This window comes from Heteronotia binoei, chromosome 10, assembly GCF_032191835.1.
Source record: "Heteronotia binoei isolate CCM8104 ecotype False Entrance Well chromosome 10, APGP_CSIRO_Hbin_v1, whole genome shotgun sequence".
NCBI classification, from domain to species: domain Eukaryota; kingdom Metazoa; phylum Chordata; class Lepidosauria; order Squamata; family Gekkonidae; genus Heteronotia; species Heteronotia binoei.
Window position 1 is genome coordinate 82,606,296 of NC_083232.1, and position 17,400 is coordinate 82,623,695.

Consider the following 17,400-nt stretch of genomic DNA (forward strand, 5'->3'; position numbering starts at 1 on the left):
AAAACTCTACTTGAATGTGTGATTCAAAGTTGGAGAGGGACCATGGTTCAGGAGTAGATCATCTGCTTTGCATGCAGAATGCCCCAGGTTTGATGCCCATCATCTCCAGATAAAAGGATCTAGTAGTAGGTGATGTAAATAGTTTCTGCCTGAGTCCCTTGGAGATTGCTACAAGTTAGAACAGACAGTACTGACCATGATAGACCTGTGGTCTAACTCACTATAAGACAATTTCTTATAAGGCAATGTGTTCATGTTTCCTCATGTCATTGCTCAGCAAACAAAAGAACTTTGAAGCAGTTAGAAGCCCCCCTCTCTTCTCCTTTCATGGCTGTTTCTGAGGTATTGTAGTTTTTCATGAAAACCAAATCACAATGTTTCTGGCCTGTTTTAGAGGCAAGAGAGTAAGCCACAGTTTGTCATTTTGTTGCATTGAAACATAATGGCAAACTGTGGATATCTTCAGTATCCAAGCCATGCATAAGGGAAGGAAAGAAGAGAGGAAGTTTGTGACAAAAGGGCTTCTGAAGTTTTTTTTCTTGTGATATCTGAATTGATCCAGAGAAGCACTGTATGGCAAATCTCTTGTTCAGAAACAAGCTAGAAGTGTTCTACATCCTGAAAACCTGATCTGTTCAAAAGTTAAACACAATGCAAATTCCATGCCTCCGTAATATTCCCCTTTATGAAGTCTGTTTTGCTGAAGATTTGGATGGTAGTTGCAACCTTAAAAATAATTTGGCAGCTGTTACAGTAGATCTCTTTTCTATACTTGTAATGCAACTTTGAAAACACAACTTGTCACTGAAGCATGCAGAACTCAATGGGATTGTCTCACTTCCTACTTCCACTTTTTCTTGGCAAGAGTTTGTCTCGATGGCACCACATTTCATCTCTCTCATTGCCAAAGGTGGATTTCAGCAAAGAATCCCAGACTAAATGCTGTCAGCCTTTGGGATGGTCCAGATGTGATCCAGGTTTGTCTATATTTATCATGTGTTTTGGAGGCTGAAGGATAAACTAACATCAAAGCCAGACACTGATGGCAGTTTTGGAAGGGATTCCAAAAAGGACCCTCAGCCTGGTCTTGTTTTTCTTTCTGCTGCATTTCAAAAATGCAGTCAAAACACAAAGAGCTAGGATGGCCTGCTTGCTTTTTAAAATATGGAATCGTGCAAATCTACTTTTTTATTGGAATTGATTCTCAGCTGTACAAAAAATAGTAAAGTTTCTATTTGCATCTTTTAGTCACTAGTAGGCTGCTTGAACTGACAGGAGACCTTTAACTGACCTATTGAACAGCAGCAGGTTGGGTCTATACATCTCTTTGGAAGCCTCCTTGTGTTAATGCCTTGCATGGTTTTTATCCAGGTTGGATGATGGTCTCCCTCTCAAGTTGTAAGCTATTGTATACTGATATGTGAAGAATGGACTAGAAACAAACTATTCCACAAAATTGTCTATTTTAATTAGGGTTACTATACTCTGAGAATTCTGTATATGCTCAAGAGGCCAGGGGTTAATTTCTAAGGAAAATGTTAGAGCTTGAAACTGTAAAGCTGCCTGAAGATCTTGCCACTTCTCTTGAAAAACCTGGTACTTCAGTTGATCTATAGTAGAGTTCCAGGGCTATCTGGGGACGGTGGAGAGCCTGCCCACTGAAGATGCTTAGAAAGTCCAGAGGGAGTTTATTATCAATGACTCAATTTGATACTGAAATCAGATTGCTTCAGGGCTGAAATTTGGCACAGACTAAGATATAATTATAATTCTAAAATATCCTTTTTGCAATTGCAAAAAGTGTCTGAGGTTTTAGTGTCTGATTTTCCTTTTTGTTTTTGTTTATTAATTCATGATTAACTGATAGGTAGTAATTTTGTTAGATTTGTAACTACTATAAATGTATTTGCAAGGCTATATTAATTCCCTCCCCCTTTAAGTTTTAATTATTCTTGCTTCGGACCAGCTGTTGTACCTTCTATGCAGTAAAGAGGCTGCTGTGTACAGGCCCATTCAAATGAGAATATAGAACCCAGTAACAATTCCTTCTTGGGGGAAGTACTTTTTTCTCAGCGCATTTAGCCAATAGCTGCACCAGTCTTGATTATCTGCAAAACAGTCTTTGTCAGCATCTACGTTTTGTCCAAATGCAGGCTTTGTTTCTTCATTATATTACCACCAAATCAGATAATACAGTTTTCCGTAAAAAATGTACAGTCATCTAGTTTTGGTTAGAATAGTGTATATATGTATCTGGAAGGGGAAAAAGTCATGAGAGCTGATAGACATTGGAGAGGGACAGGAAATATTTTATCCCAAAAGTATTAAATTAGACCAGATTTCAGTACTCTATGGGTTTTTTCCAATCATTTTAATCCTTGTTGCTCCCAAATTAAATTAGAAAGTATGACATTTCTAACATTCAAAACTCCTCTGGGATGTAATCTTTGAAATAACAATTCAAGAACATGTGAGTGTCCTAGAAGGTGCTTATCACTGAGATAAGGCAATATAGCCCAGTTTGCCACCCCCACCATTCCTAGACATCATTTATACCAGCCCCTTTTTTGTGGGAGTCAAGTTACAGTTTAACTACCATTGCATTTTGCACTGTTTGTCATCAGCGCTATCTGCCACTACTTACTAGGTTCTTATTTATTTATTTACTTTCTTTCTTTCTTACATATATTATATTCCATTTTCCATCACTGAGCCTACAAATGGTTTCCTGGAGGTCATCCATCCAGGTTCTATTGAGATCTAGATCTGCTGAACCAGCTTGCTTGGTATGGTTTCCTGGGGGTCTCCCATCTAAGTTCTGTTGAGATCTAGATCTGCTTAACTTTACTAGCTTGCTTTGTACCACATACCTTCTACTTGCAGTCTGGGGCCAATTAGTTTTCATGCCAATACTCTCTGTCAAGAGCATTTCCTGTCCTATCACCCTAGATGTGTCTGTTGAAAGAACTCTAGCCCCTTGGAAGCTAAAGGTGAGGTGTACTCCCAAAGAACAGAGACAGCAGGTTGGACACGGAGTCTGAGAATCCAAACAAGAACCAATGTCTTCTGTTCTGTGATCACCCTGCTGAGAAAAGCATCCGACATACACACATGCATGCCTTAAATACATAATTTTCTTTTTTTTTTAAATCAGCAAAATGTTATTCTTAGAGATGGCTTTGCTAATGTTTTGCTTAGGTAGTTTACACATAATTTTCATGATAATTGGACATGGGGGAAGCAGCCTGGTATGGACTAGTACAAAGTACTAGTACAATGTACCATAAAAGAAAAAAAAACACAAAAATCATACCTCCCATTTTCAGCTTTGAGTTCCTCAAGCAAGACAGAATGAGTAAGAAGTTTAAGGTTCTTTCCCACTGATATTCATGACACATTATTATGGGTAGAATTTTTTCAATACAGTTCCACTGATTTTCATAAAAGTCCTACAACCTCCTTTGCTGTGATATTAGCAGTGGATATTCCATCCAGTGCCAGGCCTTATTTTTGAAATCCATTATCAGCTCCATTTTAAAGAGAGCCCTGAATAGATTAACACTTGCTCCATGACCACTCCTCCTCATTTCCTTCCATTCCTCCACAGTGATTATTTTGTGATGGTTACAAATTTTCCAGTAATGGTTAACACAAATTATTTCAAGACAAGAGGACCTGCTTTGGAAGTTCACTATGTATCCATTCCCACAATGGGAATTTTGTTCCCGCTGCTCAAAACAATTTATAGTAAAATTCCCTGGTAGCTTATTCTGAGAGATCCTGTAATTTGGGGCATCAAGGTATAGGGATGGAACAGGCAAGTCGGCCTTCTACCAATATGCTGCTATTGTATTTCTAAGTCAATACCATAATTAGGCAGTAATTATACTTTTCTTTGATTTCTGTGATTTTGTATACAGGGCACAAAATAAATCTGTGTATTTGTTGTGTGTTTGAGAGTTGGTGTATTCTGTTGTTAATGAGATTAGTTTAACTCCAAGGAACAATTAACATTAGACACTTATGAATTGGTGATGGTAGGGTAATTGCCAGAAATTTAACATTCTTCAATGTCCATTTGATTTACCAAGAGAGACATAGCAAAGATACTGGTCTTTCAGCAACATTTACATTTTTAAGTAATCATTGGGCTTCCCTTAGTAGCCATTTTTCAAGAGGAATGCCATTTTTTTCCCCTGGCTACGTATAATGAATGGAAAAGAAGCAAAAATGTGATTTGAACTTTTGGAGGATGTTGGGAAAATACTGTCCTATTGGTGCTTTTGGTGGCTGATTTTTCTTCTGTATACTTTCTGGGTTTTGATTTGAGCTATCATGGCTTCAGTTTTTATTTGTTCTGCTGCTTTGAATATTTTGTAATTGCTGGTACTGCTATAATTTAATAGCTTATAGTTACAATGTGTAACTTTTTGGATGCGATTGTGAGCTGCCTTGACCACCCATTGTACAGAAAGGCGGAACATAGTTCTTAAAAATAATTTTTTAAAAAAGTATTATGGATGTAGGCACTTTTGCCAGACACCATCTGACCTGTAGATGGAGCACAGACAGAGTGTGCTGGGAAAAAAAGTTTGCAGAAATATGTATGTGTCAGGTGTCTCAGATACACAGATGTGGGCTGACAGTGTCATCCCTATTAGCAAGTTGTGGACTCCCCCAAAATCCCCATCTGTCTTGACTTGCTCTGTTAAGGAAACTACCGGTTGCTTCCCAACTCACATTTAGATTTTCCCTTCTGAGGTCAAACCTGGTAAGGGACAGTTCTGTCTCAAGTCCCTGGGTGCACTGTCCTACCTAACCTGCCAAACAGCATGAGAGATAGCCAAGAGTTCTGCAAGGCCTCTGTTTGCCAGGGCTTTTGCAGGGGGTTAAATAGCAGGCTTCTTTTCAGGAAATAAGGGATTTGGGGCTTGCTATTTTACCTTTGGTTTTAGCTGGGGATGTTTTAACTATTATTGTAAGCTACTGTGAACCAACAGGAAAGGTGGAATATGTTTTTTTTTAAATAAAAATAAATTAGACTACTGTGAAGCTTTTAAAGAGTCAAAGCCCCCTTCATCGTCTTTGACTCTCGAAGTCTTATAGATTAGAAATCTTGTTGGTGTTTAAGCTGTTAGTAGACTCAAAGCTTGTTCTTCCACTGCAGACCAACGTGGCTACTTACCTTGAAACTTTTTTCAGAGGGTTGTATATCAATTGTTCAGTTTTCAGATTCACAGTTTCCACTGAGCATGGGCACAAATCAAACTACAAACCACAATTCCTGCATGAATCAGGCCAGTTGGTTTTCCCTGAACCAATTGTTTGGAACCATGCCTCTCACAAACAATCGCCCAACTTCCCAAAGGTTCAGAAGGTTCAGGGACAGTTCCTGCCCACTTGGCTTCCTCAGGCACCAAGCAGCTGCAGGGCACCTGAGGAGGCCAAGGGGAGGCAGTTTAAACTGCCTTCCTTCCAAGCCCCAGCTGAGCCCACAGGGAGAGGTCTCCCCACAGGACCAGTTGCTTTACCAGCTCTGCTGGGGTACCCGGTTGAAACTGTGCAATGTAGCAGAGCTGGCAAAGCAGCTGATCCTGTGGGGCAACCTCTCCATACAGGACAAGGTGTTCTACAGGCTCTGCTACACTGCCTGTTTTCAATTGGGCAGCCCAGCAGAGCCTGCAGAACAGCCAATCCTATGGAGAGACCTCTCCCATGGACTCAGTGCTTTGTCAGCTCTCCTGGGGTGTCTGGTAGAAATCATACAGCCCTGCAGAGCCTGAGCTAAGCCTGCAAGGAAAGGTCTCTCTGATATTTTTTCACTTCCTCAGCCAGCCTGCCAGGGCTGGCTGACTGGGGAAGGGAAGGGAAGGGAAGGGAAGAACAATCAGAGAGAGATCTCTCCGTTGTATCTTATGGGCCCATAGGATATAATGGAGAGATCAAGCCCAGAGGATGGGCCCATAGGATACAATGGAGAGCTTGTGGGCTAGAGAAGGGAGGGGGTGGCATTGAAATGCCTCCCCTCCCTTCCCCAGCCATGTGGTTGCTGCAGGCCAGCTGAAGAAGGGGGGGGGCATTTACGTAAATACCTTCCCCTTTCTCCCCCAGCCATGAACCACAAAGGGTTTGGGAAAATTGTGGTTTCATTGGTTCATGGTTCATTTGGTTCATGAAATCACAAACCACTTTCCCCCCTGGTTCATGTTCATCTCTAGTTTCCACCCCTATTCTTTTGCAGTGGATAGAATAGTAATACAGTTGCTTCCCATGTTTGTGCTAGCCAATCATGGTCCCAAATGGGCCCTACCATGTGCCTGCCCACCCCATTTCTAGCCAAACATCATGGAGAATTTTAGGTATCACTTTCATTCATTAATCGCCTTCCAGTTTTGTCATCCTGAGTTTTGCAGCCCATCTTTTCTTCAGGAACTTCTTGAATGGCTGCTATGTATGAACATCTGGATTTGGAATCTGGCTTTGCCATTCTTCCAGTTTCCAAGGACCAATCTGGAGCATTGCAGGTGACTTTTGAAGAGCCTTGGGCAGAGCAGTACAACCAGAGGAGAATTTGTGACTTCAGTATCACTTCATGATAATCAGGCATTAAGCTAAAATTTCAGCCATCCTGCTAGGAATGTTGGCCCAGAATTCTTGAACTGCAGACGTTTTGAAATACACTTGAGGATGGAAGAAGCAAGCCATGCATGTAGATGGGCACTCTCAACAGCAAATTGTTGGCAAATGCCATTAATGATCCAAACTGTTGGTAAATGCCATTAATGATCCAAAACTTGCTCATTTTACCAGTTTTTTGGCACAGCTCCTGTTGTAATTTTTACTCATTTCTTTCTTTGATGTCTACTCATTTATTTGATGTTCACTCATTTCTTTATTTGATGTCTACCCCACTAATGACCTAGAAGAATCCCTAGGATAGTTTACATAAGATAAAATCAGGTTTGCTTTCATCCCCTCTGATACACAGAATTGCCCTGGGGTGACCATCTCTCCTCCATTCTCATTAAGTCATTGAAACTGTTCCCATCCTATTACATTCTGATAATTAGGGGAGCGCTATGATATTTACCCAAAACTTGCATTTTAAGTTCATTAGTCTTTGTTCCTTTATTTATTATAAAGTGTTTTTCAGGAATATATTTGCAAACTTTCTCCCTTTGTTTCAGCAGAACCCCCCTGGATCTGTCTAGTCATACACATAGCTGTGTTTGGGAAGTTGCAGCTTTCATCTTCATTAATTTTCCCTAACTAGTTCTGAAATTATTTCCTCATCTGTTTTCATTCTGGCACTTTCTGTCTTCACCTACTCTATGCCCCAAGCGTTCAGGATGCCAAAACTGGAAAGGATTTTGCACTCAGTTGTTTGTCTTCTTCTTACCACAAGCCTTCATTCTTTATAAAACAATAAGCCACCCACGAAAAAGGACTTCTGCCTTGTTTGAACAAAGTAGACTTTGGTGCACTAGTTTAAAACGATTCACTGAGATAGACAGTACTTTATCAAAGCAAAATCTAATTAAAATTTGTTTGCATTTTGTCCTGCAATCCCTTTTGTGTTAAAAGATAGCAGTGCTTTCTGTGACCAGACAGTAAGCTGTGGTAACTTGTGGTGTCTGTATACTTCTGTGTATGATGAATGAAACCATTGTTACCGCTTGTAAATGTTGGGGCATTGCTGTGCTAATAATGTTTGCAAGTTTCTGCTTTATCAGCAGCAATGACTAGCAAGTAATCAGCTGTGCAACTGTGTGTGTATGTGTTTGCAGGGGAGCCGAGAATAGCTGCAATAGAAGAGAGTAAATTTCATTCAGAGAAATTTTGCTGCATTTGCTGCATTTTTATGACACTGCTTTTTAGTAAAGCTGACATTGCTATTGCTTTTTCAAAATCGCATGTTAGATTTTTCCACCTATACTCTAAAGCCAGAAATACCACAAAAATATTACTGACCAGCCCTTTATTTATTTGTTATAGTGGCTGCTTTCCAGACTGTGGCCTCCAAATGTAGCTAAAATCAGGTAAAGAGGAGGAAAATTGACTTGAGAATGTCAGAGCAAAGTTAGAATTTAGGAGTGGGCTCTAGCTTAGTAATAGAAGTCATACTTTGTATATAGAAGGTCCCAGGTTCAATACCTGGAATCTCCAGTTGAAAGGATTGTGTGTATAAAATGCCATCAAATTGCTGCTGGCTTATAGCGACCCATGCAAGGGACTTTCAAGGCAAGTGAGAAGTAGAAATGGTTTGCCATTGTCTTCTTCTGCAAAGGCTTCCATGGTAGTCTCCCTTCCAAGTACTGAATGTGCTTAGCTTCTATCTGACAAGATTGGGCTATATCATGCTGCCTTCCTTCTCAGTTAAAAGGATTAGATAGTAGTAGAGAACCAGTTTGGTGTAGCAGTTAAGTGTATGGACTCTTATCTAGGAGAACCAATTTGATTCTCCATTCCTTCACATGCATCTGAAGAAGAAGCAGAAGATATTGGATTTATATCCCACCCTCCACTCCGAAGAGTCTCAGAGCGGCTCACAATCTGCTTTACCTTCCTCCCCCACAACAAACACCCTGTGAGGTGGGTGGGGCTGGAGAAGGCTCTCACAGCAGCTGCCCTTTCAAGGACAACCTCTGCCAGAGCTATGGCTGACCCAAGGCCATGCTAGCAGGTGCAAGTGGAGGAGTGGGGAATCAAACCCGGTTCTCCCAGATAAGAGTCCGCACACTTAACCACTACACCAAACTGGCTCTCCATCTGCTGATGTGACCATCATCTGATGTGACCATCTGCTGATGTGACCTTGAGTCAGTCACAAGTTCTTGCAGAGCTGTTCCTCTCTTACCAGTTTCTGTCAGAGCTCTCTCAGCCTCACTTACCTCACAGGGTGTCTGCTGTAGGAAGGGGAAGGAAAAGGAGATTGCAAGCTGCCCTGAGACTCCTTCTAGTAGTGAAGGGCAGGATATAAATCCAGTCTTCTTCTAGCGCAAAAGCTCTACCTGAGATGCTGGAGAGATGCTGCCCATCAAGTTGACAGTACTGACCATGCTAGACCAATGGTCTAACTTTGACTGAGACCCTAGAGGGCCACTGCCAGTCAAAGAAGACAATATTGATTTTGTTAAACCCTACTAAGTATAAGGCAGATTCATGGCTTCTTTGTTGTTCCAGTTTGTACTTTGTTAGGCCAGGTTGGTTGTCCTTACTTAGATGTAAGTAGGTGGAATAACCATCCAGTGGTTTTTAATCTTCTGTCCAGCGGCAGAAGCTCGTCTGAGGTCATCTGGCAGTTAGAGCAGAATTCTTTCAGGCTGGAAGGGGGAAACCCTGCAGCTGCTCCTTCTCAGATTCATGGCTGAGGCAAGTGTATTCTTCCATGCAGACAAAGGAAGTAACTCGCCAGTGGGCCTGAGTCTTCTGGCACGTGTCAGAATCCAGAGAATCCACCCACTCCTTTTGCAGTGGTGACTTCTTCAGCATTAAGCATCTTAGGGGGCATTTGAATGCTTCTAAGTGGTCTGCTCTGTGTTCAAATTAATAGTTGTTGGCACATACAAAATTAGGCATATGTTTGCTTTAATAGGATTTTTGCAAAGCTAGGAAAGAGAATCATCTCTGTATCTCTCTTAAATATTTACTTTTGGTAGACTGTTTTTTTTCTGTGCACACTGATACAGAAATTGAAGCTTTGTATGTTTCTCGTTTCAGAGTTCCTTAGGCCGAAGACAGATAATAGTTTTTCCAGGAAGCTGATGCAATTGAAAAGAGAGAACTTTTAGAAGTGAAATGGCTATTTAACTTATGGAGAAAGTTCCTGGTGGGCTGCTGTCCTGGAAGCTTGCCAGTAGCCAGGAACAAGCAGAGTGAAATCCTAGCAGTTCCACCAGCACAGCAAATGTTGCTTGGCTTGGATCCTTTAGTGGCAGCAAAATGATCAGTGTAACTTTGGCCCCTCCTGCACTGCCCTCCAAAGCCTTGAGTGAGCCAGTTCCTGTCATTGCTGCTGCTGATCGGGTCTGAGCTGAGTGGCTTCTTAGTGGCTTGTAGCTCTGCATGGGATGCTCATTGCTCAGCTTGATCTTCTTCGTGGTCTCTGTGCATCACACTGATGGGATATAGGCGCCCACGCCGATCACAATCGGTATTCTTGAAAGCTGCGGATTTCCGCGCCCCAGACCCAGTGCGCATGCGCAGAAGCTCCACCGCGCATGCCCACTGGGACCGGAGCGGACATCCCGCCAGTTCTCTTCTGACCGCCGCTTGGATCAGTCGATCATTCGCTACGGTTGGTAGATACCCTTCTTGTTCCTGGGTCATTGAGAGAGCAGTCCTAAGCACATCTATTCAGGTCTCTTCAATCTGGCTTATTCCCAGGAAAGCCCCTGTGATTTCCAGTCTGCCCCTGCGATTGCTGCTCCAAGTGTTCACACACTCATCTTACCTTTCTCTCCAGTAGACATGTATGGCAGGTTTTGGTATTTTTAAAACTTTGCAAAGCTTTTTTGACCAAAGGTCAAAAGGAATAGCATGTACATCATGGAGAGTTAAACATAGTTCACAGTGCCTTCAGTGCTTTTAAAAGAGTACTGTCTGTTTCAAGCGCAAGGGACTCTGACATGAGATCATTTAAAACCTACACCTTGATCTAGTGGTCCACATGCTATCTAGATGAATGGAGGGATACAGACCACATGCGCATTTCATTGCCATTAAACATTTACTGGATGCTAAAGGAGAAAGTAACTTATTTTCATGATTTTATTGTACTGATATTGCTTTGAGCTGCCTTGAGGAGGTCTCTGTGTATGTGGCATTTATGTACATATACAAATGCTGTGAAGTAGCTACTGATTTGTGGTGACCCCAACAATGGGCACTAATCCATTTGAGGTGGTGATAAGCAATATACAAAGTCCATCTGTGATGGCTCTTTCACACATGAAGATGATGAAGATACTGAAGTCATCAGGTGATCTACATTCATAAGTGAACCATCCCTTAATATATCTAACACTCTTGGCTTAGATCCATTCAGTTTTGTTTAAATACTTTAAAATGCTGGCATAATTTGCAGTTGATAGGGAACCATCTGAAAGCCCACTTGTATCCCTTCAGTCACCTGCCAGATTTAACATTTTTAAAAGATTGGAGGAAGAAATCTCATGTATGTCTTTGGAATTGCTTTAACAACAGTTTCTTAAAATGATAAAATAATTGTTGTATATAATTTGGTTTAATAGATCTTCAAAAACATGCACTCAGAGCTTACGAATGCTAGTTTGAAAGAGGACAGATCTTTAGAAATGACCCCAATGTGTGTGTGATCAGGCGTATTAAGAGGGTATCATTATTTTTAATTCATTACAACTTGATGTCCCTTTACTGTTTTTCTAGGCTTTCAAAACAAAGGATGGCTACCTCGTAGTGGGAGCTGGAAATGATCAACAGTTTGCCACTGTCTGCAAGGTAAGGGAACTCAAATAATAATTCTCCATCTGGAAAAGTAAAGGGTTTTGTGGTCAGACATTAGACAATCATTGATGACTAGGTGGTGAGAATTTCAGTGTTGAATACTGATTTCTGTAGCAATGAAAATCAATCTCTGCTAGCGATCATTCATAACCCAAGATCATATAGCCATCCATTTTGCTTGCTTGATATCATTGGTTTGAAAGGAGCTGTCCTGGAAAACAGCAGTTTTAAAGGTACACTTCCAGGTTTCTGTTAAAAGTTTTTAAATCAGCTACACCAGGGGTCCTCAACCTACGGCCCGCGGGCCAGATGCAGCCCGCTGAGGACATTTATGCGGCCCGCCGGGTTATGGCAAAATCAGACCGGAAGTGACGTCTGACCTAAACTTGCGTTAGCAACGCACACTTCCGGCACTGGGCTGAGGCGGCGGAGACAGAGTGTGAGGCGATACCGAGGTGAGGTGAGTTCCCAGGCCGGGGTGTGTGGTGTGCGGAAGGGAGAGAGATGCAGAAGACGGAGCACTGACGGCCCGCGGCCTTGTACAGTAACGGCAGCCACCACAACAGTCCGGCCCTCCAACAGTCTGAAAGACAGTGAACTGGCCCCCTATTTAAAAAGTTTGAGGACCCCTGAGCTACACTGTTGCATCATTATAACATTATAACAATCTGTGTATCAGTCTCACTGAATCTCCAGCTTACATGACCATATCTGATCATGTGCCATACTCAACCCAGATCTTTTCAGTTCATAACTTTGACAACCATATACTGTAGTCATGTGAATTGTTTCACATATTCCATTGAGACCTGTGATTTTTCATAATTAACTGATAATGTTGTTTTTCAGTTATATGGTTGCCAGCTCCAGGACAGGAAATTCCTGGAGTTTTGGGGGGTAGAGTATGAGGGTTGCATTTGGGAAGGGCAGAGATTTCAGTGGGGTATAAAATCATTGAGTCCAGCTTCCAAAGCAGCCATTTTCTCCAGGGGAATTGATCTCTGTTTCCTGGAAATCAGTTGTAATTCCAGGAGACCTCCAGCCACCACATGGAGGTTGAAGTGCAAAATAAAAGACAAGTTCCGGTGTAATGACAATAGCAAATACTTCACCGAAATAAGTAATATTCCTTCACAGACATGAACGATCACAGCCCCATGTTGGTGGAACCAGCTGCCGGAAGAGGTGAGGGCTCTGCGGAACCTTGGGCAGTTCCGCAGGGCCTGTAAGACAGTCCTCTTCCAGTTGGCATACAACTGGCCGGCATCTGAATCTGAATTTTAAGGAAGACTGTAGGATAGTATGCTGACGAATTGTGTTTATTTTTACTGTGTAATGTATTTTAATTCTTCATTTTATTGTTAGAATTCTGTGCTGTGAGCCGCCCTGAGCCCGCTTCGGTGGGATAGGGCGGGATATAAATCGAATGAAATGAATAAATAAGCAAACAATACTTCACTCACTAAATTTATATGAAAAAAAAACAAACACACTAAATGACAGTACAAAATTTAAGGAAGAATACTGTCACGGCTGGGGCCGGGTCAGGCAAAGTCCAGAGGCAGTCCGAGGTCTGTAGCCAGTAAGCAGGAGGGTCCGAGGCGCCAAATCCGAATCACTGTAGAAGTATCGCAGGTCTGAGGTCCAGAAGCCGAGGTCAGGGAGTCCAGAAGTCCAAAGCCAAAGTCAGGGAGTCAGGAACCAAAGTCAAGCCGGAGTGGATGCTAGAATGTCAGGGAGATGACTAGTTGCTTCCACAAAGCTTCCTCCCAAAGCCCACAGCTATATAGCCCTCTGCTGGCTGTTGCCCGTTTGGGCTAATTGCTGGCTCAGGGAGGCAGCCAGGATCCTGTTACCACTCAAGCATCCTTGCTCTTAGAAGGGCCAGAATCCTCTCAGAACTCAGGGCTCAGGGAGCGTCTTGCTTGTGAGCCTGCCGCCCTCCTCCGATCCCTGAGGTCCTGCCGGAGGCGGTCACGCACACGAGCCACCCGAGAGGGCGAGGCAGGGGGGCTGGGATCTTCTCCAGCAGGAGGCAGGGGCACTGGTGCAGGTGGCAGGGGCACAGTTTCCTCATCAGACTCAACTTCCTCTGAAGGGTCCCCAGCACCCATGACAAATACACAGCTATAACATATGAATATATGAAGCTGCCTTATACTGAATCAGACCCTTGATCCATCAAAGTTAGTATTGTCTACTCAGACTGGCAGCGGCTCTCTGGGGTCTCAAGCTGAGGTTTTTCACACCTTTTTGCATGGACCCTTTTTTGTTGGAGATGCCAGGGATTGAACCTGGGATCTTCTGCTTACCAAGCAGATGCTCTACCACTGAGCCACCATCCCTTCCCTATCAGTTCATTCCCAATAGCTTCCAGGATTCTGTGGATCCACTGTCTCTTTAAATCCGTATGGAGCAGGGCCAGCGTGAGGGGAGATCACACATTGTATTCCCCAGTCATCTACACTTTACCCCCAGCAAGCTGGGTACTCGTTTTACCGACCTCGGAAGGATGGAAGGCTGAGTCAACTTTGAGCCGGATACCTGAACCCAGCTTCCACCAGGATTGAACTCAGGTCGTGAGCAGAGCTTGGACTGCAGTACTGCAGCTTACCATACTGCACCACAGGGCTGTCTTCTGAATATACAGTCATACAAAAAAAGCCACCACCCGCTCTTGGTCAAATATGCTCCAGTATGCAGGCCTGTATCTACAGTGGGGCCCGGGGGGGAAGCCACTCCATTCAACCCCCCTCCATTGGAGGCCCTCTATGGCCCCTTCATTAGAGGGCCTCTAATCTGCACCCTTTGCTCACTGCCACTCACTGCTGCTGTGAACAAGTGCCTTCATTGTTTGAGAGGGAGATGAGCTCTGCCATTTCTTTTGTGAGTTACCCCCCCACACACACACACACATGACTTGGGGACTTTCCTGATACAGTTTATGCTTTCAGCAGTGAGCACAGCGAAGTCCTGCTTGCAGCCCTCTAAGTCAGATGTCATTTTGGGCCCTGTGGCCCCCCCCCCAACTTAAATTTTCTCCCCTGGCCCCCCCATCTAAAAATTTCTGGCTACAGGCCTTCAGAACAGTAGGATAAATATATACAGATGAGAATCCACAGGGAAAACACATTCAAGAGAGAAGACTTGTCAAATCTGGAACTCGATGATGGTTTCACTGCCTTCATCTGCTTTATCTCTCATGGCAAAATCTGTGAAGAATTTAGTGAGTGACATATTGTTCATGTCTATGAAGGAATATTACTTATTTTGGTGAAGTTGTTGCTATTGCTACTACGTGGAGGCTGGCAACTCTACTCAATTGCAATTCTTGTTTTCATGTTAACTGCAAATAAAAGTTTAAGAAACTCTCAGGTGCTGGTGCAGAAGCATGAGCAAGAGGGCAGAACATAACCACTGTATGCTCATTTCAGAGCTGGGGTTAAAAGGCATGTTCTTTCTGTTGCTGCTGTGCTATGAGTGCATTCTTTGTAATCTAGATCCTGAATTTGCCTCATATCAGCCATGATACCCGATATAAAAATAACAAGCAACGTGTGCTGAACAGGAAGGAACTCATTGGAGTTTTATCAGCCAGGTAAGTTTTAAAAATTTTCAACTGTTTTCTTTGACAATTGTAGTGTTATATTAGCTCTTTGAAAAGTCCAATCTGGACTTCATAAGTGTGTGTATGGAGGTCTATTTCCCCATATATGCCTTTTCTGTTTCTTTAAGTAGAGTATAAATTGGCTTAGGTCCCATGGTAGATCTCTGTGGGATCTAAACAACTAAATTAAACAAGTCTGACAGGGCATGGGTGTCATCAGAGATTGCATTCCACAAGACAGGAATTACAAGGCCCTTCCCTTGGTGACAGCTAACTGAGCCATCCTAGGGCTGGGTGCCTGCAAGAGGCCCCCAGAGCAGAGATGTTGAACCCATTTGTTATGAAGATCAGATCTGACATAAATGTCATTTTTTAAATTAAATATGAAAAACAATGTGAATAATAATATTATATATAGAAATTTGCTAATATTTATCCCCAAAGTCCTCAAACATTGTCTTCTTTTGGAGATTTACCAACAATAATAGATGTTCTTCAGAGATGCATGTCAACAACAGTCAAGTAGTTGATCTGAAATGCCTTATTGTATTGAAGTTCAGCCGTTTAGAAGGGTTTCTACCCAAATGAATCACCATCTAGGCATTTTCTGTTGCTGAACTTCAATATAATAAGGCATTGGTTCCAGATCAACTACTTGACTGTTGTTGACACACATCTCTGAAGAAGAACATCAAAAACATACTTATATCTGGAATAGCACATCAGGTCCCTGATGGCCTCCATGAGATTCTGCAGTGAACAGAAAAGAGACTTGTTTATAAGAGTATCAAGTACTAACTGTTTTGGACTATTTACCTAATGCACTTGTAGTATATTGAATTGTAAACATAAGGACTGAAGTTTGCATGTAAAAGTGGGTTTGATGAATAGTATGTAATTTATTTATTTATTTATTTATTTATTTATTTATTTATTTATTTATTCTATGACTTATATCCCGCCCTTCCCATAAAATGGCTCAGGGCGGCTCACAACAATTGATAAAACAATAAACAGAATGCAAACTTATTACATTTAAAAAAGTCGAAGCGTTTAAAACCTAAAAACCTTAAAATCTTAACGTTAAAACTATGCAGTATATTTCACTGAAGTCTGATAAGCTACATTTATCTAGTCAGGCGTAAGCTAACCGGAAGAGGCTTGTCTTACAGGCCCTGCGGAACTGAGTAAGATCCCGCAGGGCCCTCACCTCTTCCGGCAGCTGGTTCCACCATGTGGGGGCCATTGTAGAAAAGGCCCTGTCTCTGGTTGTCTTGAGACGGACTTCTTTGGGCCCGGGGATGGTGAGAAGGTTTTGCATCCCAGACCTCAGTACTCTCTGGGGAACGTGTGGGGAGAGACGGTCCTTCAGGTAGGCAGGTCCCAGGCCATATAGGGCTTTAAAGGTAATGACCAGCACCTTGTACCGGACTCGGTATATTATTGGAAGCCAGTGCAAAGTCCGAAGACCCGGCCGAATGTGCCCCCACCTTGGGAGGCCCAATAACAGCCGGGCCACGGCATTCTGCACCAGCTGCAATTTCCGGGTCCGGCACAGGGGCAGCCCCATGTAGAGGGCATTGCAGTAATCCAACCTCGAGGTGACCGTAGCATGGATCACTGTTGCTAGGTCGTCGCGGTCCAGGAAGGGGGCCAACTGCCTTGCCCGTCTAAGATGAAAAAACGCGGACTTGGCAGTGGTTGCTATCTGAGCCTCCATCTTTAGGGACGGCTCCAGTAGCACCCCCAGGTTTTTGACCCTGTCCGCCGCCGTCAGCGGCGCACCGTCAAAAACCGGCAGGGGGATTTCCCCCCCCGGTCCACGACGGCCCAAACAAAGGACCTCTGTCTTCGCAGGATTCAGTCTCAGTCCACTCAGTCTGAGCCACTCAGCCACGGCCTGTAATGCCCGATCTAGGTTTTCTGGGGCGCAGACCGGTTGACCGTCCATAAATAGATAGAGCTGGGTGTCATCAGCATACTGGTGACACCCCAGCCCATACCTTCGGGCAATCTGGGCAAGAGGTCACATATAGATGTTAAATAACATCGGGGAGAGAACCGCTCCCTGGGGCACTCCACAATTAAGTGTGTGCCTCCGGGATAGCTCCCCCCCAATTGTGACCCTTTGTCCCCGACCTTCGAGGAAAGAGGAAAGCCACTGCAGGGCCAGCCCCTGAATCCCTGTGTCGGCGAGGCGGCAAGTCAGTAACCGATGGTCGACCATATCGAACGCCGCCGATAGGTCCAACAGCATTAGCACTGCCGAGCCACCCCGATCCAGATGCCGTTGAAGGTCATCTACCAGG

At 43.3% G+C, this 17,400-nt stretch overlaps 1 protein-coding gene across 1 annotated transcript in view; it reads left to right on the forward strand.

The window, feature by feature from the left end:
* SUGCT (succinyl-CoA:glutarate-CoA transferase) overlaps nt 1–17,400 on the forward strand; it is a 438,101-nt gene that overhangs the window by 170,439 nt on the left and 250,262 nt on the right. Inside the window, exons 10-11 of the mRNA XM_060247665.1 lie at nt 11,407–11,478; nt 14,985–15,082. Coding sequence (XP_060103648.1) covers nt 11,407–11,478; nt 14,985–15,082 — 170 coding nt within the window. The remainder of the gene's footprint in view (nt 1–11,406; nt 11,479–14,984; nt 15,083–17,400) is intronic.